Source organism: Scomber scombrus, chromosome 5 (genome assembly GCF_963691925.1).
Source record: "Scomber scombrus chromosome 5, fScoSco1.1, whole genome shotgun sequence".
Lineage (NCBI taxonomy): Eukaryota > Metazoa > Chordata > Actinopteri > Scombriformes > Scombridae > Scomber > Scomber scombrus.
Window position 1 is genome coordinate 10,993,076 of NC_084974.1, and position 26,041 is coordinate 11,019,116.

A 26,041-nucleotide genomic window follows, 5' to 3' on the forward strand; every position below is an offset into this window, starting at 1 on the left:
TATTCACCAAAACCGGTAAGTTGAACAACTTTTACCTCACAATATTCACAGTCTGAATGGTTTTTGAAGCCGGTATTTTACTTTTGTCCGTCACTGTCAAGTCCTGTGCGGCTTTTCTGGCCTCAAACCTTTTCTCGGCCATCATGACCACTTTTACGCACGGTGGTAATGGACCTGTCTGCAATTTAGGGAATCATTATGCACTTGTACAAATACTTGATGATACCGGCCATGTGCTGGGATGACAAAAGTTTTTTCTACTGTTTGTTTCAACGGGCTTTGTGGCACTCAGGCTATGTCTAAATTAACAAATATAGCCTGATCTCTCAACATATTGTCTGCCCGTATCCGTGGAAGCTTTGCGACTGTTTATTTAATATATCTACATCATTTCAGTAAAGCATTTTATTATTATAGGCTCATGGTTTTTGCTGCGGTGTTTGCATAGTGACGAAAATTGAGCATGTATGGACAAGTAAGAAGCTCCTGATTTTCTGGCTCTTCTGCTGCAGGTCAAATTACACCTGTAGGTAATTCTGTTCATTTAACACGTTTATAAGTGTGTTGATCACTGCGTGTGCGCTGTAATGACAGAGTACAACCGCGTGCTTGACGCACTATCATGGGTACGTGATGACCTCACTCTCATGCTGGTAAGATCCTCCTTCTCTTTCCATTTTTCTTTCTTTCTTTCTTTCTTTCTTTCTTTCTTTCTTTCTTTCTTTCTTTCTGTCTTTCTTTCTTTTTCTCCCTAATTTTAAAGGAAGGCTGTCTCCTACACTGCCTGTTTTTAAATCTCAATTCCTTTGCTTTTTAAATCAGTATGAGAGTTGCCTTTGTCTCTTTGTCTGTTAAATGTATCTTTGTGTTTAATTTGGGTGTTTTATGGCTTTAGCTGCTTTATAAATACATTTGACTTGATTTATTCTCAGTTACACTGGGTGGGTGTGAAAGTGCCCTCTTAAGGTGCTCCACAGAAGAGCAAACATGATAAAATGCCCTCTAAGGTGGCCTCACAAAGGAGGAAACATACCAAAGTCTTAGTTAAGGGTAAATCAGGATGAACTACCCTTTACAGAGCCTCTATATGTGACTGAGGAATGGCATGCCCTTATGGGTGCTCTTACAGTGTAAGAAAATGTGATAGTGCCGTCTGAAGTACCCCAGCAAGATGTATTACAGCTGCCGTTGCAATAAGAGCTGGAGGTTTTCTGTAGGTGCACTTGTAGTATAAAAAAGAAAGGAAAAAAAGAGTAAAGTGTGATTTATGGTTCCCCTAAGTCTTACATATAGAAGTGCAGAATTGGGTGCTCTTTCGATGAACAAAATCTAGTTAAGTGCCCTTCCAGTGAACATAGAACATAGACTGACCATTAATAAAACACCCTTAAAACATGTTGTAGCTGACATTAGTCTTTCAGTTGATTTTGGTATAGTAGTACCACTCACTAGTTTGCTCAGTCACACAACTTTAGATTGTTCGGGTAAGCGCAGACTATAAGCTTGATACTACTACAGTTTTGTGAGTTAGGTCACATGTTAAGGCTGTTTTGCAATTAAAGTGAATGTATGGCTTAAATATTATTAAGGATGCATTATAAATGTATGTCGACTGTATTTTTAAGTTGGTTTTATGTTTAGGCCTGTCCAAAGATGTATAAAATACTTAACAGTATGCGAGATCGATCGACACATATTTAGATGTCTTTATACTAAATATTTGGTACAAATTGGAAATCAGTCTTGTGGTGTAGTAAAACCTTAAAGGTAGTAGAGTACTATTTTCTCAAAATGGGTTTACAACACTTAGATTAACTTGGATTTGTAGAGAGGGAAATTAGTAATGGGTTACCCTATGATTACAGAAAACAGATTATCTACAGAAAAGTGAAGACAAAACAAAGGGAACTGTAAAAAAGCTGCTAGAGATGCGAGAGATTAAGCTACGTTTGCATAGCAATTAAAGGGATACCCAGTAGAACTTAAACCTCTGTCTAGGCATGTTAAAACATTTTTTAAATATATCCTGTTACAAAATCCGGGAAAGATCCTTTTTAGTAACCATGCCAGCAGACACAACTCCTCATCTCCAATCTGAAGCTGGTCAAGAACAATTTTAGGAGCAAATCAGATGTTGTTGTCCCATTTGACGTCGACATGGTCTTAATTGGGGATGTAGCCTTTTTACCAAACATGCATTGTGGTTCTCTGCTGACAGGGGCCCATTGAATCTATCAGGTGCCCCTTTTTTTGCCCCTGGCTATCAGACAGCCTGGCTCCACCACTGTTCAGTTACGCATTTAGATGCTGTTACCTCCAGAGCATGCTACATAGAGATACACTTTAAGAAGTAATAATATTATCACATGTAAGCCCCACTCATCTGTCTCTATTTCATTGTGTAGGCATTTTGAATCATTTTTTAAAGCAAAATTGCCAAACAATTTCTGTTTTCAGCATGTCAAATGTGAGGAATTGCTGCTTTTTTTTGTCCTACATGATAGTAAATTCAATATAGTCAGGCTTTAGATTGCTGGTCACCTTGGTTAGGCATTTCATTCATGTATAATTTATTCATAAAATAAAAAAGTCTCATGAAACTTATTTTTAGTTGCAGGCTGACACCATACTGCTGTAATCCTGCAAGGTTGTACTGCCGCATAATGAGCCCTCCACACTCAGCAGTATGGATAGACACCCTGGGTACACACACACACTCTTACCCAAGCGTCAAGATGAGACTGTCATTTTTGGCAGGGGGCTTCCTTTGTCCGAGGCCAAATTCCTGCATGCTTGTATCAATAAGAGGCTCTCAGCCTCTTATCCACACAACTGTACTCACACACGCGGGCACACACGTTTCTACCAGAAGAGGGCCATGTGCGACTTCACTTCCTTGTCCCGAAATTGCTGTCATATAATGATGAAGACATTTTATTGAAGTGAGAGTTTATTCAAAAGTACATTCGTGACACGGTGAGCAAACAGAGAATATATGTGTCCCTAAGAAAAGCATTTTAATTATCACGTCTCTTGGTTTGGTCAGTTTGATTGGGTTGAGCATATTTCACCTTTCTGCAAACATATCCCCTCTTATCACCAATGTGGAGTTGGAAGCATTCCCAAACTGACAGCCAGAGAATACTTGTGCTTTAAATGAACAGCCAGCAAAGATATTTTTAGTGGATTTTAACTTATTTCCTGCAAAGAATACAAAAAACCCTGCATTATATCATACTGTATGATATCACAATAATAACAGGACCAGGACCAACTAGGTTTTACTTACATATGTGTGAGTGATGCCTTAGCAAATGATTAAATAGACAATTTGTCAGTTAAAAAAAATGTTCCCCAGCAGGATCAGTGTGTCATTGTATTTGCACAATATTGTAAGTTCATTATTGAAGTGAGGTTTAAACTCCATTGTGCTGTACAAGTGTATAGATTTTTCATTTTGGCAGCAAGTAAGATTTTGTTCATCATATCATGTACTGAGCTGACGTTACAGTTACCTGCAGCAAGACTGACATATGTAATTATACTACACTCACAAACAAACACACACACACACACACACACACCTCAATTAGGAGTTAGTGCAATAAGAGTATATGTGTGGGTTTAACCCTGAGCCATATTTAACCCCCATTATACACTCTACCCCACCCAAGAAGTTTTACTGCACACTCCACAAGGACTGATGACAAGATGAGAACGGAAAGTAAAGACATACATGATGGCAAGGAAAATGGAGTGTGGAAGATAGAGGCAGAAGGGATGATAACAGACTGAATCAGTTGCCTTTAAGTGTATCAGTGGGGGGATTATCAGGGTAACCTAACAGGAACAGATGCACCACCTCAACTTTATTCGAGTGTGCGTATGTTTAAGTCAAAGACACAGCTGTGCTTTAATTAGGCCATCGGTCCTGTCATCTGTCTGTCTGTCCTTCTGTCCGTCCAACCAGAGTGGTTGGGAAGCCCTCCAGACAGTCCTCCGTCCGCGTGCCACAGCGAGCGGCCGGCCTGCCTCCACCAATGTCAGCCAGAAAACTCTGTGCCAAAGAAATTCCCGCTGCACTGACCACAGATCCTAATCAAAGCTGGCTCAGCACTCTGCATACATAGATTGGTGGAGGATTGGATAATTACAGGGGGACCTAGACACAAAAACCCGGAAAGACGTTGGCACAAGCATGCCTACAGGCTCGCCACTTACTAACGCTTTAACATACAGTATATAACTGCACAATCTTAATGATGTGTTACTTTTAATCAGCAATCTGAATGAACAGTGGCAGTACTCCTCCTTTTACATCAGCACTGGATTGAGGTTAGGGTTTTTCTCATGTTTTTCATGTTTATCTGTTGCACAGTAAGTGAGCAAACTGCAAGTCATGCTGCAGAGTATTTCCGTCATTTGACTTCATTCTTTCGAGCGTCAGGATGTAGAAGAGACTCACTTCCCGGATATCGCAGCTCTTTTGTTTCTGACGTTTTCAAAGGTCATGCATGTTGCAGTGTCATTTTTCATCCCAAGCTATTATTTTCAGGAGAAAAAAATGCTTTGGTTATACAAAGTCCATTTTTGTGTGATATATTACTCCTTGCCTGAGATGAAAGCGGTTCCCAGAAAAGAGAGACTATATATTAAGTGTAGTATCATCATGTAGTATCATACTCACTGGTGGAAAGAACTACACGTACATGTACTTTAATGTGTTTCCATTTTATGCTGCTTCATACTTTTACTCCACTGCATTTCAGAGGGAAATTTTGTCATTGACCATTTTAGATGTTTAACAGCTGTAGTTACTAATCACTTTATCAGTTTATAACATATAATACAATGTTTTACTGATTAAACTAAATTATTGAAACTGATTAAGGTACGAGTAAGTGCATGTTAATGTATTCAACAAAGATACAGTAATAAACTAATGTAACACTGACAGAGGCCATTCTTTGTTAAGAGTACTTTTACTTTTGATACTTTAAGTACATTTTTATGTTAATATTTGTTGTTTTTCACATTCTGGTGTTGCCTCCTTTACTTTACTTTCACCACTGATCACATATGATACTGACTGTAATGTAATGTAGTTTCTAGGCCAAGTTATTTCTCAGTTACATTTCCTGACATTTGGTTCATTCAGTTCAGAGGTATACAGCGGAAATCTTCCCCCACAGTTCACGACCTTTACCCTCTGTCCTGTCACTCCCTTCTGTGGACCGTTTAATGATACACACTTAAAATTAGGAGACAATGAAAAAGAGAGATCGCAGACGTTGGTTAACGGGCATGCCCAACCGGAAAGACAAATCTGAAAGCGACCACAATCTGCTAGCTGAACTCGCCAGTAACCGATCACTGCTGGCTTTTAGTTGCCAGAGCAAATCACACACCAGCTTGTCCCGGGTCGATCTCTTTGTGACGAGGCACAAGTGAGTGACTGTGCGCGTGTGTGTGTGTGTGTGTGTGTGTGTGTGTCATGTTTTGGAGGGGATCCACACAATCCCTCATGTGAGGAGTGCTACAGACGTTCAAAACAACCGCTGAGTAATGACAATGTAGCCAACAAAGCAGGAAATTGAACCTCTCGTCTGTAGCAGCACTTTTATAGAGTTATTGAATACAACTCAAAACACAGCATATTTAGACCCATAAATATATGTGTATGTGAGAGTGCGTGTCTGTGGTTGGGGGCAAACTGCCGTCCTGCCAAATTTTGGTTTCTTACTTATCTCTTGATATTATTATAATCTTTTTTTCCTCTCATTCATAGATAGTTGCATTTTACAGATGTACAAATGATTACAGTGTACCCAGGGAGATGTAGATGTACAGAGCACACATGGACTTGTTTAACATGTTTCCCCAAGGCTTGGTTAAAATTCCCTCCGCCTGTTCTGACCTCCATCTCTCCAAGAAGGAAAATGCCTCTTGGTTTTGGATTTGCTGACCCAGTCATTCATTAAAATGCAGTTTTACATCCCTCTGCTAAGCTGAAATAGGCAACACTGCTCGTTTTTTTTTTATCAAAAGAAGCCACAAATCTCTACAGCTTTGGACATTGTCTATCCTCAGTTAAAGAAAAACAAAAAATACTGGCAGATGCCCTCATAGAAACAGGACATCTACAATTTACTCTCATGTCAAACAGGTCTTTTAAATACTTTAAATACTCATTTTTTAATTAAAGTATTTAAAGCAATTGTACAAAAACTATGTATGAGTCAGAGATGAAAATCATGTTTTCTCTCTCTAGTAGACTTCCCAATGACAAACAGTATTTAGCTAAATCCTTTTCATTTGTCTGACAAATAGAGATGACATGTTGTGCATGAATGCTGTTGTTTTTATATGTGTGTGCTGGCTTTTATATAGCCCAGGCATGTGTGTACAAGCTGTTTGAAGGTGTTTAAGTATAAGGAGGTGATTTATATCCACTGTTATAATCGTAGTGAAGAAAATCGTCATGCCAGACTTTCAAAAAAACCTTTTCGTATCCCAGATTTGACCAATTTCTGTCTTTGCTGCCTTAAAACTTGAAAATAAATTTAAAAGATCAAGCAGGCCTTTGGCTCTTAAAATGGTTTTGTAGCCAGACTTCCTTTGTGGTTGACTTCTGGTGGGTTAAAATGATTGCATATTGTCCTGGGAGGCAGACTTTAGAAGATAAATGAATGAAAAACGAAATGGTTGTAAACTCCTTCATATTTTTCCAAAAGAATTCAGAGACAGACAAACAAACAAGGTCAAGCTTTCATGTCTGCCTTTTGTGCAGTCTCACTTTATAGGGGGATAGAAGGACGGGTTGGAAAGCATGTTCTTGTGAGGATTGTGCTTACAGTATAACATTTGTGAATTTATGACTTCCCATAAAATTCGGCATCTGTCTCTCATTAAGTAAAGGAAGGTGTTGCTGCAGAAGTACACTGTATTACTTTGGTGCTATTGCAGATCTGTAAACACAACTGAACACCTTACTGTGACTGTCGTCTCTCTCCACTCTCTCTGGTCAACCAACCCGCCGCTCGTTCCAGCCGTCTGACAGACAGCAGAGACACGGGAGAGGCCCGTTAGGTTACTGCTGGTGTACAGTTCCACTGGAAAACATGACAGGTGACATCACGCCGACCCAAGGACAGAGAGGAGGAATGACAGAGGGCATGCTGACACAAAGAGTGAAAGAAATGCATCTGTAGACGTGTGTGGAGAGGCAACGCTTGCCATAATGAGACATTGTCTGAGCACTAACGTAGAAAGTGTTGGCGTAAATCAGCATTCCATTTGGCGATAATGGGCACCTCTATTAAGTCAAACAGAGGGTATGGTTGTCCTAATCACGTCGGTGTTCTACACGTGCACATTAACTCTTCGTCCACAGAGTGTCTGATGGATAATGGAGTATAATTACCTTAAACCTTTTTTTTCGCCTGCTCAGTTCTTTTTCCATTGTTTTTCACTCTGCGGGCCGTAAGATAATCCTCATGTGCATCACAACGAGGTATTCCCCTATGCTACGTGACCTGGTGGGTTTAATAGGTAGGTAGCCATTATCGACATGGGAATTTGGTGGTTGACGTTTTTAGTTAGGCCTTTCTACCTCATGACGGAGAGGAGAGTCCAAGTCTTTATAAGTGCTTTTGAAAAGTGAAAGGATTTTATCAGTCACTTTGAAATACCACAGGATCATCTATTGTCCTTTGGTTTTTTTAATGAAAGTACATTAATGTTAGTGACACTCAGTTAAGAATTAAGCATGAGCAAACCATGTGTGGACAGGAAATCAAAGCCACAAGTGCCCAACAGATGGTTTGTTATATATGCAGACAAGGTTTTGTTAAATCTGCAAAAGGGTTAAATTCCCATTAAACCTACAGTGATGTCACTGCCAATGGGAAACTATGTAAAGTTTTGACATAACAGCTTTGTTTATGCTTGCTGATGATGCTTGTTTTTAAAAAAAAATTATCCAACATGGTTGTAAGAATGAGTCAAACACAGCAGGATTCATCATCCAGAGGAACAAAATGATGCACAGCTACACCCAAAACAGAAATCTGAGGATGTTTAAACTTAATGATCAGTTAGAAAAAGGTGACGACTGTATGAACTGTCATAATTATTTATCCCAGTCAAATATTTCAGTGTGAACAGCAAGTAAACAGAACAAAACGTATATGATCTGTGGTCAGTCCTTAGTTATCCTGCTAAAATATCGCTATACGGATCAGAACTTTGTAAAGTGGAGTTTTACTGTGGCTTTGGTAATTAGTGACACAAAGTCTATAAGCCAGTTTAGTTGAACAAACATCTACTGACAGCAAATATAAAATCATATTATTATAACTCTAATTCTCACCTGGAATGAGCTTCTTTGAGGTGTTTGAGGCCTGGAAAGAAAGGCATTCACTCACACAGTTTCTCTGCAACAACTGTATTTGAATGTTACCTCAAGTTTACTGGGCCAGGTACCTAGCATTGTAGCTAATGTTTTATTCTACCTGGACAGGAAACAAAGTCTCAAGTGTTACTGTTAACATGAGAATACTCTTTCGGGTCACATCCTATCAATGTGATTCAGCAACTGAGTCATTGTCTGCCAATGTTATATTTGTTTAGAGCTATAGCTAATCATGCAGCTTAAATATGGCAGTAAGCATAACTAAAATGCATTTTTGTGTTTTTTTGTGATGTAGCACAAAAAATGCATCATGCCATCAAAGATAAAACATAGACTCATGTCTAAACAGATTCCTGTCTACATGACGAACACCTCTCATTGTTTGTAAGCTAATAAGGTGGGGGCATGACTCCCCTTTACCACTGATCTTGTCTGTCACCTCAGACTGAAAGGCCAGGAGTTCCACTCATTCTTGTGTTTCCTCCTTTGTGGTTCCTTCCTTCCTTCATAGCTTCATCCAGTAGGATTTCTCAGCTCAGTCGCAGCATGACATCAAGGAGCTAGAAAAAGCTCTCAAACACATAAGCTGCGACTCCAGTCTTCACCCCAAAAACCACCATAGAACAGAATAATGTCCATGTTTGTGTCATGCTGTTACCATTACTTCTTTATTATTGCTATTTTAGGTCCTCTGAACAAAACAGAAAACGTGACTGGTCATCTGATGTTGTTGCCACTTGTTATTTGTACGTGTCCAACAACAGTACAGATGGTTTTGGGTAATTGCTGTTTTACACTATTTAGGGTGAGTCGTCATGCTCCTCTCCCTTTTTTTTTAGGTGTTTTTGAGTTTTTATCCTGTTCTGTTGTTTTTATCCATTCACATAAAATGACATTGCGGATGTTAGGGGCCTTTGGATAACTTGTTGTGTACACTGAGATATTCTGAGAGGTGTTAATATTCTGTTATATCCTGCCCTTCCTCCACTCTCTTTCTTCCTCTCTCTCTCTCTCTCTCTGCCCTTCTCACCCACACATTCATCCAACACATGGACAACACAGGCACAAAGTTAAGGAAACATGCAAACAATAAAAAGCAATTACAGGATTGATAGCCCGGGAGCTGAGCACACAAGAGTAGAAAGAGCGTGTGGAAGAAAAAGAATTCAAGGATGTGCGAGGGAAATGTTACAGTAAGAAGACAAAGGACTCCAATTTGCTTGACAAGTATCAATATTTGTCTTAAATAGTCTTTTTTGTGTGTTTTTTCTCTCTGCATTGAAAGATGATTTAAATCAGTTCAGTTAGAGAGTGATGGCCAGTTCAGCTAAAGAGAACATTTTATTTCCCAATAAAAATACATCTATGTTAAACATGGTTAAAGTTTAAAAACTTGAGGTTAACATATGCAAAAATGCTCTTTGCAAACAAAGGCCCGGGGTTCAGCCTACCACCTACTTACCTTGAAACCGCTGTCCGTTCTGTAGCCTTGGTTGCTAAGGTTTTTCCATGCATTGTTTGTGTGGTCCTCTCACATATTTCAGATCAGATTTCAGCCCAAACATGTGTGGATATATTTAAGAAGATGACATTTACAGTAAAGGACGAGAAGAAGAAGAAGTTAAATCATGGTTAATTTACATAGCCAGTAAAAAGAGCCAGTACCAGATAAATATGTTTTTTAATCTAAATCATTAAAAGATATTCCAGTAGAGCTCTATAAATATGGACCTGTAAATGTGGCTACTGAATTCGTAAGATCACAACATCAAGAGATCTGGCAAAAATTAATCCTGTCAGGCTTTAAGTTATACCACCAATGATTCTGACCGATCAGCATCCTGTGAGGATTATCTCTTGATATCAAAATCTTGCCAGCTGCTTTGTGAGGTCAGACGGTGACAGACAGGTGGTTCATAAAAATCACCTGCCAAGTATTTTATGAAAGTGCCTGCCCTTCTCCAAGGACGACTTCTCAGGTGGTTCTGTGTGACAAACCATCTGGTGGATCAGATTAATTGTAAAACACATTCTAACCAAAAACACATAACTTGATATGTTTCTTGTGAGCTTAGATGAAGTTTACTGACTGCTCTTGTTACTAAATCTTGTTAGTTAATCTTGTTAGTAGAAGGCTTCTGTATGTGCAGATGAAAAAATTCTCAATACTCTTTTTCTTAGGTTCAGTGAGTTTAACGTCTACCGTATAAACCAGTTGTTTGAGCTGTAGTTCATATAGTGAAGTTGACATCTGACATCGAGGACGCTGACAAGAAAAGGCCATGATCGAGTAAAATGGGATTTGAAGAGAATGATGGGTGAAGGACATGTGTGGACATGGGGGTGGTCACGTGCCCACAGGGCCATTGAGACTCCCACGTGTGGCGGTCGCTTCTGCTGTGGGTTTGTGGGAAAAAAAACACAGACAAACTGGATTTAAATTACACGCATACACTGCTGGCTCGGATTGGCCTGGCTGTGAATGGCTGACTTCTGAGGCCAGTGGTCAGACAGTGGGCACGTTTCAAGCATCTCTTTTTGACATGCTTTCATAAGCATTTTATATCTCAAACACATTTTCACTGTGTGCTGCTGTTGCGGATCTTTACCTTTGTATGGTCGTTGAGATAAAAGAGTCATGGTGGAGTGCTGGTTGTGCATTGTAAGAATTATTTGTGAATTTAGCAAACTGTATGTCGATAATTAGTCCAATAATAGTCCTTCCAAAGAGGAAAGACACAGCAAACATGATGGGGAAATAAAAATCTGAGATATGTTAATGCTGTAAAGATGCACACTGATGACCACACTGACTTATGGTGCCGTATTAGACTCTTAATCCAACCAACATTGTGTTTTTTGAACAAAGAACTGGAATTTTAAGTACTTGACCCTCAATACAACCAGCTTCACCTTGTTCTCCACTTACAATATAATTCATGGATGCTGGTTTCAGTGGCTGTACTCAGAGGTCAACTGAGGTTCTGTGTAGAAAGCCAAACATTCTTCAAGACCTGTAACCACGTCCAATTTGTTACTTGACACTTTCCAAAATAAGAAATACTTAATTGTAGGTCCCAATTTTGTTTTGCTCTCTCTATCATTGTCGTTTTTATTGATCGTTTTTCTCCTCCTTTTTTTTCCCCCAGCTGTGTATGATTGCACGTGTCTGTGTGTATATGTGCACCAGGGCTCGTGTGTGTCTTTAAGTGTGTATGGATGTGCATGTGTGTGACTTGTAATTAGCCTCCTACTCTGGTCTGTATGGCATTTTAACAAATGCTTCTATGTATATCATGCTATCAGGCTGAAGTTTTTAGCAATCTCAATCCCTGCCACTTTCTCCTCTTTCCAGCCCTCCCTTCTTCTCTCCTCTTCCTCCACAGCTCCATTGGCCTCATGTTGTTTTTTCAAAGTAGTGGTTTTTCTGCCCTCGCTCTATCGTTCGCTTCCTCCCTGAAATTATGTTTCAGAAGCCTATCATTGGCATCAGGGCCTTGCCGGACCAAAATCATAAACTCGTTACATTTTTTATTTTCTTGTTTGTATAAGGCACAGCTTGGTGTTGGCTGGATGTTACGGCATTCCAGATGTATTTGTATATTGTGTATTTGTATTTGTCTGAGACAAACGTATACCTGTATCAAGTAATGTGCTTATATTTTATGCATTAAACCATGTTAAAGGCATGCTATCTCACACACACTGCACTACACTCCAGGAATATGCTGAATAGGTGTATGTGCTGTCTGTATATGTGTGTGTGTGTGTGTGTGTGTGTGTGTGTGTGTGTGTGTGTGTGTGTGTGTGTGTGTGTGTGTGTCTGTCCTTACCACACATAGCAAGTGAATGAATGGGTTTGACTGGCGAAGTGTCACTTTGCTTGCTAACTAATGTTTAAAACATTATGTTTAGCTGTGTGGTCAAAGGTGAAGAAGTTCCTTAAAAGTGGCTTCACCCTTCACACATTTACCACATACACCCACGGACACGTGCACACACCCACGGACACACACACACACAAAAGGCTGCACACTGTTGAAGTGATAGAAGGGGCATGTCCTAAAGACTCAGGGGAGTGTCTGTGGTCAGAATGACAGTATAAGACACAAGCAGGTACATTCAATTCTCGCATTCTGCTAAACAGATATGTGAGTTTTATCTCACTTCTCTAATTTTTTCAGTTGAATTTGTAGTGTTCATTCACACTTAAAACTTTATAAAATTTCTGATTTTTAATCTTCATTTTTTAGTTGTTAAGTCCTGGTCCTACAGTGGAGCTTGATTAGTTGTCCAAGTTGTACCAAAAACAACTTTTACCAAGTGTTTGTGTTTTTCTTAAACAGTTGTAAGAAAGTTACAAAAGTTACAAAAGCTTATCAGAGTTTAGTCCCAACGCAGCATTTGTCACAGCAGCATTTGTCACAGCAGCATCCTCACTGAGTTGCCACGGCAACTGTGTCAGTCAGCTGCAAGTCTGGGGTAAGTACGCTCCTCGCTTTTCTTCTCTCTCCTCAGGTTCGGTCTCTCCCCATCCTTTTCCCCCCGCTTCTCTTCCTCTCTTAAATTTTTTCCCCCTTTTCTTCTAATGGGGAACTATTCTATTTGCACTTCTCTCTCCTGCTTTTTCTTGTTTTTTAAACTTTCTTCAGCTGTCTTAATACTCCCCTGCATCTTCTCAGTTTCTCATTCTCTCACAAGACACATCTGTTTTTGTCCTTCCTCTTTTAATCCTTTAATTTCTATCATTTTGTTCCTTCTCCCCTCTTCTGTTTTATTTAACATACTCCAGATGCCACTTATGTTTTTGCTTTGGTCAGTGACTGTTTTATAATCCTATTTGGGGCACACCGATCTGTCCAATACATTCTTGTCTTCTGGGAGAAAAAGTACACAAAAGGAAGAAAGAACATTCTTAACATCACACTGTCAATCTTTGGCATGCTCAGCTGCCTTCAGTCATCACTCAGTATGTTAGGAGTGCTGAGCTGTAGCCAATGATTTTTATGTTCTGGAGGAATGAGGCCACCCCTGATAATACTAGATCTGTGCTAATTCACATGTCTGTAATTGTGGCAGCAAATGAAAGTTCAGCGTACTGTATAGCACATTCAATGCAAGAAACTGGTTGCTTTCTTATTATTTGTGTCTTTGACTTTAGTAATACTTATATAGCATGTTTTCAGTTGTGTGGCAGAAGTAGCCCATGTAAATGTTTTGGTTGTTACACCTGTTTGACTCACAAAAAGTACATTTTCTAACATGAGGTCTAACTTGATATTATTTAGGATTTTGGGTAGGCTATTTATTTCTCCCAAATATTCCAAGGCACAATTGATGTGTCATCCTTTATATCTGCTGTCACATGTTTAATTAAGCTACAAGTCTGCAGCTGGAGCAGATTAATTAGGTCAGAGTACAGGTTCATATTTATAGAAGCTGATTGGTAGATTTTTGTCTCATTCAGTGTCACTACAGTGGATTATCACTGTGATTATCACTCTATCACTGAAACTGAAACCTTGTCCTTTGTTTGTTGTGTAGCCAACATGCTTCTATACTCTGCTTCCTATTTAATATGAAAAATATGATATGAATCATATTGATACAACATAGCTTCAACATAACTGTAGCCTAGCCTCGAAGTCAAACGTCTCAAAACTCATGTTGGTCCATGGAGTTATATATATACATATATATATGAACGTGCATACATCTGTGTGTGTGTGTGTAGGGAGTGATCTAAATAAGCTGTTGTCAAATATTTTCCGGCTGCACACTGCTAAGTTTAGAAATGACACCATTGTTTTAATGTGTATAATGTGGCACACAGATCTAAACATATTGGTGTATGACCTATCAGTGTAGACGATGTTGTTCTACTTGAGCTTTAGCTTTTGTTTGATTTCTGATCAAACTTAAGAATCAAAAATAAAAATACATGTTTTTATGATTTTTGTCTTCTCTATCATGCTGTCACAAAGATCTCATACCAAGTGTTGAGAAGGTCGGCATGTGTTGGCATATTATTAATAATTGCTTTAAATATGTATGTCAGCCCCTCTGAAATTGCAAAAATAGCAACAGAAAAGCACCTGTTCATTCACTCGTCTCCATAAAAAGAACCTGATTCATGTTAAATGTTATTTACGGCACCTATAAATGCTCCTTACCTCCCTGTCACTCGAGTCACTGCACTTTGGGTGAGTCGCTAAAAATGAGTCAGGTGTTTTTTGGCCATGTGAGTGTATGTTTTTAAGAGTGAGTGAGTGTACATGCTTATGTGATGTATGTGTCGGTTTTACATGTGTTCTAATGTCATCTGTTATTTAGTGCTGGTGTTGATGGTCAGTTGAGGTCAGTTTGTGATGTATCATTTGACCTGAGCAGAAAAAAAAGTCTCATGGCTCTTCAGTGAATAAATTCAGTTGCTGTAACTGAAGTTACAATGTTAAATATCCATGTAGATTCCACTAATAAATCCTTATGTGCATGTGGGTCTGACCATATTTTTAAATCCTCCTCTCTCCTGCAGATCATATGTTCATAGAAGAATACATTGAAGAAGATGAGGAACCACCTTTGCTGTTCAGCTCTCGTCCTTCTCACGGTAAATATATGCATGTGTGTGTGTTTATGCAAAAAACAAACCAAACAAGCATGTGTTGCTCTCTAAGCATAACATTCAATTTAATTTCACTCTTTAAATGGCATCTACATTATGATTTAGAAAGTGTGTGCAGTCACTTTCAGCACAACTTCCAGTGACTCATAAACTTGTGTGTGTTTGTGTCTACCAGGTGTTTGGCTGTGGTGGGACTGCAGCAGTGCAGTGTCGGTGGGGGGAAGGATGTGTGTGTCTGCAATGCCCAGCTGGGCAGGAGCCCTCCAAGGTGAGAAAAAGAGCCGATCAAACCTGGAGAAACATTATAGGATGTGTGGCACCTAGTTAATGTGATGAAGTTCCCTATGCATGTGATACTATTAAATTAAACTAAAATCTGTTCAAATTGTAGATTACCATGTGTTTTAAAGGTGTATTTTCGCCTCATTATGTGTTTTTACTGCGTTATTGTATTCGAGTTTATGTGTTCAAGATTTTTTCATCACTCTTTTCCTAAAAAAGTAAAGGAGCACTGACTAAATCATTTGCTGTACACTGCCCGTTTTTTTCTCACCTCGAATCCAATTTTTTTCCCATGACTCTATGTATGTGTCTACTTTCCAGAGATCTAGGGTTTATTTTTTAGTGTCATCTTGAGCGCAACATGTAATTTATGTGTTACGTCACCACATATAACATAAATCTTCTTTACAGTCTTTAAGTCACTGTTTAACATTCACAAACATGTTTAATATTGCTTTATAAGCTAGAGGGATTTCTCTCAAGTTGTGTTACACTTTTCTTTGTTAGAGGTTGTATTTATGCAGTCGTGGTAGATCACTTGTTGATACTGATAAAAAACAAATACTATTCATCAGTATAATTTACGTTTCTTGAACAGTCTGTTATTTTAGTGAAGATAGAAAGATTATATCATTGTTTTGATGCCAGTTACCAAAGAGCCTCAGGACTTTTGGCAACACCAGAGGGATGCTTTGGTTTGTGCTTGAGTTTATAAGTGTTTTTCTGTCTTGCCAGGCCTGTGGGCAGATCCAGAATCCAGCAGAGGAGGTGCAATGCCGGTCTTGCCCAGTAGGAACCTTTTCTGACTCACTCAACTCTGAACTTTGCCGCCCGCACGCTTCATGCAAGATCCTCAGCAGAAATGTTGCAACCGCTGGCACTGCGACCTCTGATGCTGTCTGTGGAGACTGTCTGCCTGGGTAAGAACTATCTGCCTCTCTCTCCGTTTCAGTTTGTTGACAGCCTACCTGTCTGTTTGTCTGTCCATCCGCCACTTGACATTTAAAAGTTATTTTGCTAAGAAAACAAACCACATTAACAAGCAGATGCGCGCATCTGCTTATGAACACACACACACATACACACACACACACACACACACACACACACACACACACACACACACACACACACACACACACACACACACACACACACACACACACACACACACATTCACCACAATGGGCAGGCAGCATCAAGCACTATAACATGCCCAAGGCTAAAACTGCTTTGTCATTCTTTTATTGTACAATAGTCACGTTACTCTCTCAGTCTCTCATCTCTTTAATTATGCTTTTTTCTCTTGATTTGTTTTTCCAATTGCAGGTTTCACTCTGCTGCAACTGGAGATGTTTCCACCCAGAATCCCTGTGTGAAAAGTAAGCAGGCTGCATGTGTCTGTGTGTCCTTTAGTTGCCTTCACATGATGCACCTCTATCTTTCAAAGCTCAGTCTCATAGCTTGTTCATTCTAGATATAAGACAATCGTTGTGCTCTATCTAATCTAATATTCCTCTTTTTTTTCAGCATCTTTGCACGTCAGAACAGTCCGCACGGTGGGTAAAGGTCCATCTAGTGGTGCAGGAGGAGCAGTCAATGGCACAGTTGTGCGCAGTGCTGAGGAGAAGACAGCAGAATATGCCGTGTTTGCTTTGGTGCCCATCTTCTGTGTGATGGGCCTGCTGGGTATCCTCATCTGCAACATCCTTAAAAAGAAGGGATACCGCTGCAGTGCTGAGAAAGAGGGAGGGGATGAAGAGACTGCAACACCGCAGAAAGAAGGTGAGAGATGAGATTACCAGAAATGGGGGGTGGGGGATAAAGACACAGGAAGAGAGAATAAAAACGAGAATGAAAGGAGAGAAGAAAACATTAGAAAAGAAAGCAAAATATGAAAAATGTCATGGATAGTGATTGTGAAACGAACATTTATGCTTAGGTTGTTGTCATGCTCTGCATAAAAGCTTCTATAAAAATGCCAAATTAGCCCACACGCATGCACATAATGTGGTCAAGTGTTGTTGGGAGTCACTGCAAAGCCAAGCCGAGCCCAGAGGGCAGTGTCTTCGTGTGCAGCCGCAGTCCATGTATCTTTGTGATGTGACTGCACGCAATTCTACATGAGAGGTTTATTTAAAAGAAATCTCTGCTGTTTTGAACTTTGACCCTAGCTGGGGTCCTTGCATGTCACGCATGCTGTGTTTGTCTAAGCACACACTGTTATTCTTGTATTTTTCCTATTTGAAAAGGGAGGAAAAAAAGCTTTCCCATCAACTCAGTTGCCCTACTGACATCAGAGTGAAACTGATTCGGGTCAGCAGAGAAAGACATATAAAGAGAGATGGAGAGAAGAAGAAAGAGAGACAGAGGGAAGGGGCTGGTATTAACTGAAAGAGAGAAATGGAAAACCAAAGAGAGTTTATAAAGACATTCACAGAGAGATCAAGCCATAACACCAGTGTAGAGTTACCACTCCCGTTTTCTGTGCCCGAGTAACATGAGTGTTCTTTGTAACACTTTATAGCTATAGTCCCAGAGAACTCATCATAGAGCCAAAGTACTGATTATTCTTTCACCCTGTGGCCTGAAAGGATAATATTTGTCTCTCTTTGAGAGCAGAAATCTGTTCTTGTAAGGTAACAATTCACCAGTGGGTGTCCAAACACCTGGTTTGATCTTAATGATGAAGGAGGAACAATAGATTGTGTCTGTATAGACCAACATTGCCATGTACACACTGAAATAAGTACATCCACATTTTCTGTATGCTGCTATTATATAATGATGTAGCATGTCTGACTGGTTCTCAGGCTTGTATAGCAGGTAAAAGAAAACTCAGGTCACATGGGGTTCATTATCTACTGTAGCATTTAATCGAAACGCTTTTAAACTTTAGGACACAATGAAAAGCTGAAAACCTAGTGAATTTCCACATACAACATGCATTCATTTACAGCTATATAAACTGTAAAAAGTCCTTGTTTGTTTCTGCTACACTTTACAAATACATATAGCCTACTGCTCTAATCAGGTCTTAGCAACACTTACACAGGTGGTCTGTGTTTGAATCAGCTTCACTCCACTGTTGCAGACAGGCAGCATACATGTTACTGTCATTTAGTCCGTAAGCATAAACAGATTTAAAGGCTAAGCTGGCTTTTCCCTCATTCGCCTGATGGTGCAAGGCTCAGAGGAAAGCTACATGACATACAAACATGCTGCCAGGCTTTACTACAAAGACATCAGGCACGTCAGAGCACAGCTGCTGCTTCAACACACCGTTCAACAGCATGTCAAGAAACTGTTTATGTTGAAACACCTGCTGATGTGGACAACCCAGTGAAAAACAAATTAAAATTGTTGTCACTTTTTTGCAGAAGTAAACATCAATTTATCAACCAAATTATTTATTATAGTAACTAAGCAAAAAATACCACTCATGGCATCCAAAAGCATCAGTGTTTGTGTTAAATTTAGGAAAAAGGTCAGTTGCACTCAGTATACTGTAAGAAACAAAAGCTTAAAAACAAATGTCCCATCAAACATACCTACAGCTTCAAATAATTGCCTATAATACTATAAAACTTCACGTGAGATCTTTGTTTTATCTTGAAGTCAATTATACTTGAATTACACACTACAAGTATAGACTTCTTGGTACAATGAACTGACTGAGGACCTCCAGTAGTAGTTCAGTCAGTGTTGCTGATTACAGGGAGAGCAGGACTCAATGTCCATTTCTTCCATTTCAAATTCAGCCACCAGTGTAGCTTTTGTCTTTCATGCTTCTTGGTGCAAAAGCCAAATATGAGAGGTTTTCATTTGTGTCATGGAACCCTAAAAGTAAGAGCAGGTTGATCCAGATCTAACGTAATATGTGTGAAGGTTTCATGCATCTGTGATGACAGACAGAAGTTGTAATCTGTCTGTCAAAGATCTCTCGTGCCTCTCCCTCTTTAAGATGTTTGTTGTGAAACTTAACCTGTCCAAACACCAAAGGGAAACTCCCTGAACCCCCACCCCCTTTCAGCTCTCTTTATCTGTCCTCCTACTCTCCATTCATCTGATTTCTTGACTCTCCAATAACCCTCCCCATCTCATGTGAACATGACACTATTCATCCATCTCTCCTTTCCCAGCCAGATCAATAATTCAATTAGGATCTCACTTCTTGGTTTTTTGTCTCCTCTTTCTCTGACTCCTCTCCTTTTATCCGCTCTGCATTGGTCTCTGTCCTCTTTTCTTCTGCTCTCTTCTCTTTTTCTATTCCTTTTTTCATCTCTGCTAAAACATGTTAATGTTTTGTGTGGCAGAAATTCCTTTCCATATAATTCAACTACACATAACCTGTCCATTCAAAGCATGTGAGGGTGATTCTAGGACATCTTATCATTTCCTTCACTCTCACCCCCCTCTCTTTCTCTCTTGCTGCATAGCTTTGAGGACAAGTCATGTCGTGCAGCAGAGATAATAAGCTGTGAGTAAGAGACAGATAAAGGGCACGAGAGGAGAGCATAATCACAGTGTCTGATTAGTAAAAAAGATGGAAAAAGTGAATGAAGAGGGGAAATTAAAACAAAGAATAAAAGAATGATGAGGGGGTCGTAGAAGGATTTGGATGCTGCATGGGAAAACTTGATCTCTGTCTCTCTCCCGTTGTTATGTAACTATCCTTGTTGCCGCACACTGTCTGTCCACTGTAGTCCTGACTGAGGTAAGGTTAGGTGTAAAATTCTGACTGCAGCACTTTCCTCATCATCTCCAGTCAAGGGGAACACCCGTGGGGATGAATTACAGTGAGGCTTAGCTCTGCAAGGCTAAAATAAGAGTCTGCGCTGGTAACTGTGACTCCGATGGTGTGGAGCTGCACAGAGGGAATACGTTTGCCTAACTGAAGAGCACAGTGACAGGAAAGATGAAGGAGGGGAATGGAAAAGGCAAACCTGGGGTTGATACATAAGAAATGTCGTGAGCTCTATACTCAGCGTGTGCAGCCACAAGGTTGGCACAAAGGCAGAGTTCTGTTGCTGCAGTTTTTAGTAAGCTCCACTACAGCTGCATTTAAATTTTGAGGACAACTAAATTTTAAATTCTGAAGCTCAAACCTCAAAGTCCAAACAAAAACTCATGAAAACAGGATGACAGACCGGTGACTTAATTTGGCTGACACTTAAACATTTAACAAATGCATCGTACTTGGGTGAAGAAGAGAATGAGCGCCACATCGCGAAATAGATGCCATTGCCCCTACATAGCAACAGCCACTGTGGAGACAGAGCTATTGTTATAGCCTAACAACAGCCTAACGCCACTTATGCAGGAAAGACAGAAATACACACGCACACACACACACACACACATAGACACAAATGCAGTTGCACACTTACATTTTGCTCTTAACACACAGATACACCACAGTCACCTGGCACTGGAGGCCTGGTACATCACACCACACACATATACGCATATACACAGAGCTCCATGCGCTTCAACAGTGCTGAATGGATCGCTGAGTGAGCTATTCTGGACCCCTTCATTTCTCCCCTCTCGGCTGCCTCACTATGCTATTATGGGATGGTCTGGAGAGCGGGGGGCTCGCTATGGAGGCACATCTATTCTGTGCTGTTCAGTCAGTCATTCACGTCCATCCTTATCAGTACCATCGTGCACTGAGGCACAATATCCGAGCAGTGACATGCAACGTGTGAACTGTACTAGCTCTGGAAGTTGGACAATGTATCTGCTTATTTAGTCTCTGTATGACAGCGGTGAATGAAATTGGTGGGATTTAAAGTGAACCCATCGGGCTGAACATACACTGAAATATAATGTCATTATAGTGACAAGTTGTATTTGACTATATGGGAGAATTGCACATTGAGTGGAAATACAAGCCAATATATTGTCATTTTTATTCAAGAATGTATTGAAAGGAAAACTGTCATCAAAGTAAGATGACAGTTTATTTTACCATTAAGATGAGGTAATAAAACAATCTTACCTCAAGGTCCACTTACTAGCTTTTCTGCTGATTTCACCTACATCTCATGCTCTCATCAGTAGTTTTTCCTTTTTTCAGTTTTCTCAGTTGTCATTGAAATGGATTAGTTGATATGTGACCTGAAAATATTATATTCGGACATGTAAGTTAAATACAGTTTTGAAAAATACGCATTCTTTTTACAATACATAAAAATGTGTATATTCTACAAGATCCTGCAAATATGTGTATTTTGTAATACATATTAAGACTACTACTACTACTCTGGTATTTTGTTATTTGTATGTAATTACACAAGATACTGGATCAGGTGATAAACAGTATTATAAACTGTCTGTTTCTCATGCTTGCTTTAGGTAATGGCTGTCCCTACGTATCTGATGACCTGAATGAAGACACCATCAGTGTACTGGTTCGCCTCATTACTGAGAAGAAAGGTAGGTTGAGCGAACGATAGCAGTGATGTCACTTACAAGCGTGTGGTCAGAGCTACTTCATCTCTTGCGGCTTTATAGGAAAGCAGGAGAACAAATTGTCATCGCAGTACGTCACACACAGCCAAACACATGTCTCTGATGTTTAGACTCAGGGATGTGGAGAGAAGGGAGAACCATAGTGAGTTCAACTGCTAATACTGCAAAATGGTTCGATAGGAATTATTGTTTAATATGAGTTTAATCGTTTGTTTACAGCAGTTGTTATATTTCCAATTTGTCTTCAAATATCACAGAGTGATTCATGCACATGTAATGATCTCAGTCTACCTTGAACTTTTCTAAAGGAAGTTTACCTGTCCATGCAATCACCAGTAAGCATAGGTCCACATTCCTGTAGGCATGAGGTGTTAAGTATTTACCAAGACAAAAAATTCATTGACTCTCACTGTTGTCAACATTTATTCATTTAGTCTAAACTGAACTGTGTGTATTTGTACGTGTTTCAGAAAATGCTGCTGCACTAGAGGAACTGCTGCTGGAGTATGAGAGCAAACAGATTGCCTTGAGCAAAGGCTCGTCAATCAAGTAAGAGACCCCCCCACCTCACCCCCCCACCCCCACACACACATACACACACACACACACGTATATTTTGCTCAGTCATGCTGCTCAAGGTGAAGCTGAACACGATGGCAAGGAGAGTATGAGAGAAAGAGCAAGGCAGTGAAGAGGAAGTGATGCTATAATAAAAAAAGCATAATAATATTGTCACTTTGGCAATAATGGAATAAGCTTAAGACACAAGTCTTCTTTTGAAGAATGAAACAATAAATGGTAACTTGAATTGTTGAAGTATGACAGATTACAGCATAGGAGGTAGAAATTAACTTTGCATTGACAGTGTGCATATCTTGCAAGGAAAAATGAAAGTTTGTCTACAAACAATTACATAACTGGTTGGCTGCTCACCTCTGACTCATTACTATAATAATATAATGCAGCTTGCAACGTGTTGTTTTTTCTTTATTTCTATAAAGGTAGAGAATTTAAAAACTCATCTCAAAGCGACACACATCATAACATATACGTACCCTCAGCGGAACTGATACATAACAGTGACTCATTGCCACAATGTCTCACACTGTTGTAACCGCTGTCTGTTTAGTCATGAGGCATAAACACACTGTCTGTCTCAAAGCTCAGTGGCTGTAACATAGTTTGAAGTCACGTGATTAGTGTAGATGAGGTTTGAACTTGGGTTGCAAGTTACAGCCTGTGATTTGCTCAAGTAGTCAGACATTAATTGAACAAGTCAAGCAACATACTTCTTTATACCATCTACACTGCTGTGCTTTGACTTTTGCTTGGTTCAATTTATGCACTAGCAGCGAAAGAAGAATCATTTGTCATCTTTATTCTGTATTCTCCAGTCAGCCCTTTCATTATTTACTGCCGCACTGACCGAGCTTCTGCTACAGAATCACTAAAGTTCATCTGATCTCATAATATTATATGGTGGTAATTGGATCCAGTTCACTATGGCACATCTACAATAGCGAGAGGTCTCAGGGGCCTCTGGCAATGTGATGCTGCTCAATGGGCTGCTGCAACATATGAGCTTTAGATTCGAGAACATTCTGACACTATCTTGGGTCACTGCAGGTCACCCATAAGCTAGTAAAACACAGACACACACGGCAGCATTCATCTCTCTCAGTCTGCCTGTCTCTGCACAAAAGAACAAAGCAGAGCCAAAAAGCTACAGAACACTGGGCTGATGTGAGCCGCCTAACATGGCTGCAACATTACGAGATTAAAACTTTACTTTTGAATTTTCCTTTTTTTTTGCATTTACACATTCAGACTGAATTAGGGCAGATGTAACGACAATGTTTCTTTCTTTTCTGAACCTTAAAAGGATTCACTTATGGTTTGTTGCTTGGCAACACAGACAAACTGATGAACTTTCACTAAGATGGCAAAAACATTCATGAAACAATTGACAAACTTTTGGTGAAGGCTTGCTCTTCTATTCTTTTATTCTCCTACTAAGACATTAAATTGCAGAATTGACTTATAGTTGTTTTAATTATTGAGGCTTAATACATCATTTTAAAGTAGAATCAAAGTAGTTAGACCATGTGTTGACTAAACTGAATATATCTATGACTGTCAAATATGATTTATAACTAATCCCCTCCTGTTCTCCTTCCCAGATTCCCCATGCTGTCTCCCCTGTCCACGTTTCGCTCCCTCCCCAGGCTCTGTCCCCATCAGTCCCACCTCCACACCATCTCCGGCCTCTCTGGCTTGGCCCCCAAACATGGCTACCGGTGCTCCCGCTGCGCCCAGAAAAAATGGCCCCCTGTCCTCATACCCCCTTTGGATTCCTTCAAAGATCCCCTGAAGCCCCCACAGAGCCTCATCCTGTCCTCCCTGGACCAGCAGAAGAACCCCCTGCTGGGAGGAATGCGTGTCGACACGCACTGTACGCAAGCTGTTGTGCCAAATACTGTACAGGAAAAAGTGGAGGGGAGTGAAGTGAAGGAGAAGAAGGAGGGAGAGCTGACGGTGCTTTCTGTGGGGAGGTGAGACTCATCGGTATTGTGTTGTTTTAGACAGCGGTAAAATCACTTTTGTAAAACTCTTAATTAGAAGAACGGAGTAGCTCAAATACACTCAAGTGATGGGATGCAACTAAATACATCTACTCAAGTACAGTTTTGAAGTACCTGTAGCTTACTTGAGTATTTCCATTTTCTAACCCTTTTATACTCTACTCCACTACATTTCAGAGGCAAATAGTGCACATTTTAATCAACCACATTTACTTGAAAGTTGCAATATAGATACTAGTTACTTTACAGATTAAAATTTCACATAAAACCATCTGATCATTTAATGAAAAATTATGCGTTGTTCAGATTAAAGCACCCAGCAACATAAAAATGATTCAAAATTAGCCCTTTTCAACCTGATTTAGCAATAAAGTGCTGCTTACAAGTTCATGTATAATTCATATATAATATGATGTATAATAATGTAACTCTGGCGGGGGCCATTCTGCAGAATGAATACTTTTACTTTTTTATACTTTAAATACATTTTTTAAAGTATAAAAAAGTAAAAGGTGTACTTGCTCCATTAAAAACCCTGTGCAGTCTACAGATGGTTCTAGCCTTTCAATAACCATCTGTAGACTGCACAGGGTTTTTAATGTAGTAAATACACCTTTACGGTAAAATGTACCTGATTATGACTCTGACAGCATAGCAGAAAAGCTGACACCATGATTACCATGTTACCTAAATATAACAGTGATCTCTTGCTCAACAGATTTCAAGTCGCTCAGATCCCCGAGCAGAAGCCCATCACTGTGGAAACCAAGACAGCATCCCAGGAGCAGCGTAACTCCCTGTTTGGTGGGAAGCCCTTCTCTTCCTCTTCATCATCCGGCAGGTATGACCTCAGACCGTTTCACACTTCTTCCTCTCTTTTTTATTATTACTCTCTACTACCCCCCCTCTCTGCCTCTCTCCAGCTGCCTGACTCCCTCCCTGTTCTTCTCTCTGACTTCCTCACTGCCCATTGCGGATGTTTATAACAGCATAAGTGCTGTGAAGTGGTTAATACAAAGAGCCTGTCAGCTCACATTCTTCTGACCCAAAATGAATTATATAGTTTGTTTCACTGGGAAAGGAAATTATAAACAGTATGATCAATTTAGCAGAGGAGGATTCTGTAAAATGAATTGGGGGAAATGAGCCACTTCGGTTTCCAATTGACCAGTCATGAACATGAAGCTGAATCAGCCTCATTACAGAGGTCATGTGTCCCTGCCTATTGTCAAAACGAACTATCCGGTTCATCATTTCCTACACTTAAAAACCCTCTTGAGTGGACAGCTACACTTCAAAATGAGCCCAAATGAGGAATAATGAGATCAGTGTGCTATGACATGTCTTAAATTTGATTATTTTAAAGTGATCATAATAACATTTAAATATGGTGTATTAGCTTCACTGCTTATTCTATTATTTTCCCCATGTTGTCACACTAATCCACTTCATACACGTACACTAACACATAGTCTCTCTTCCAGGTGAAGAAACAGAGAGATGCTAATTGATAACACTACCTCGCTGAAGATGACCTCATCATCTGCTGACGACTTGACAGCCGGCATGAAGGGTGTTTATAGACGACTGACACCAAGAAACACCAAGAACCACCTCCTGCTGGAAGAAGTTGTTTCCATTCATGCGATAAGAGGAAGATAA

The 26,041-nt window shown here is 39.8% G+C and overlaps 1 protein-coding gene across 1 annotated transcript; it reads left to right on the forward strand.

Moving 5' to 3' along the window:
* relt (RELT TNF receptor) lies at window positions 1-26,041 on the forward strand. Its single transcript, XM_062419319.1, has 11 exons — window positions 1-15; window positions 14,949-15,023; window positions 15,214-15,306; window positions 16,056-16,240; window positions 16,650-16,702; window positions 16,851-17,105; window positions 21,681-21,761; window positions 22,268-22,346; window positions 23,978-24,349; window positions 25,098-25,220; window positions 25,870-26,041. The coding sequence occupies exons 2-11, from the start codon at window positions 14,982-14,984 to the stop codon at window positions 26,039-26,041; spliced, it is 1,455 nt and encodes a 484-aa protein (XP_062275303.1). The 5' UTR covers window positions 1-15; window positions 14,949-14,981.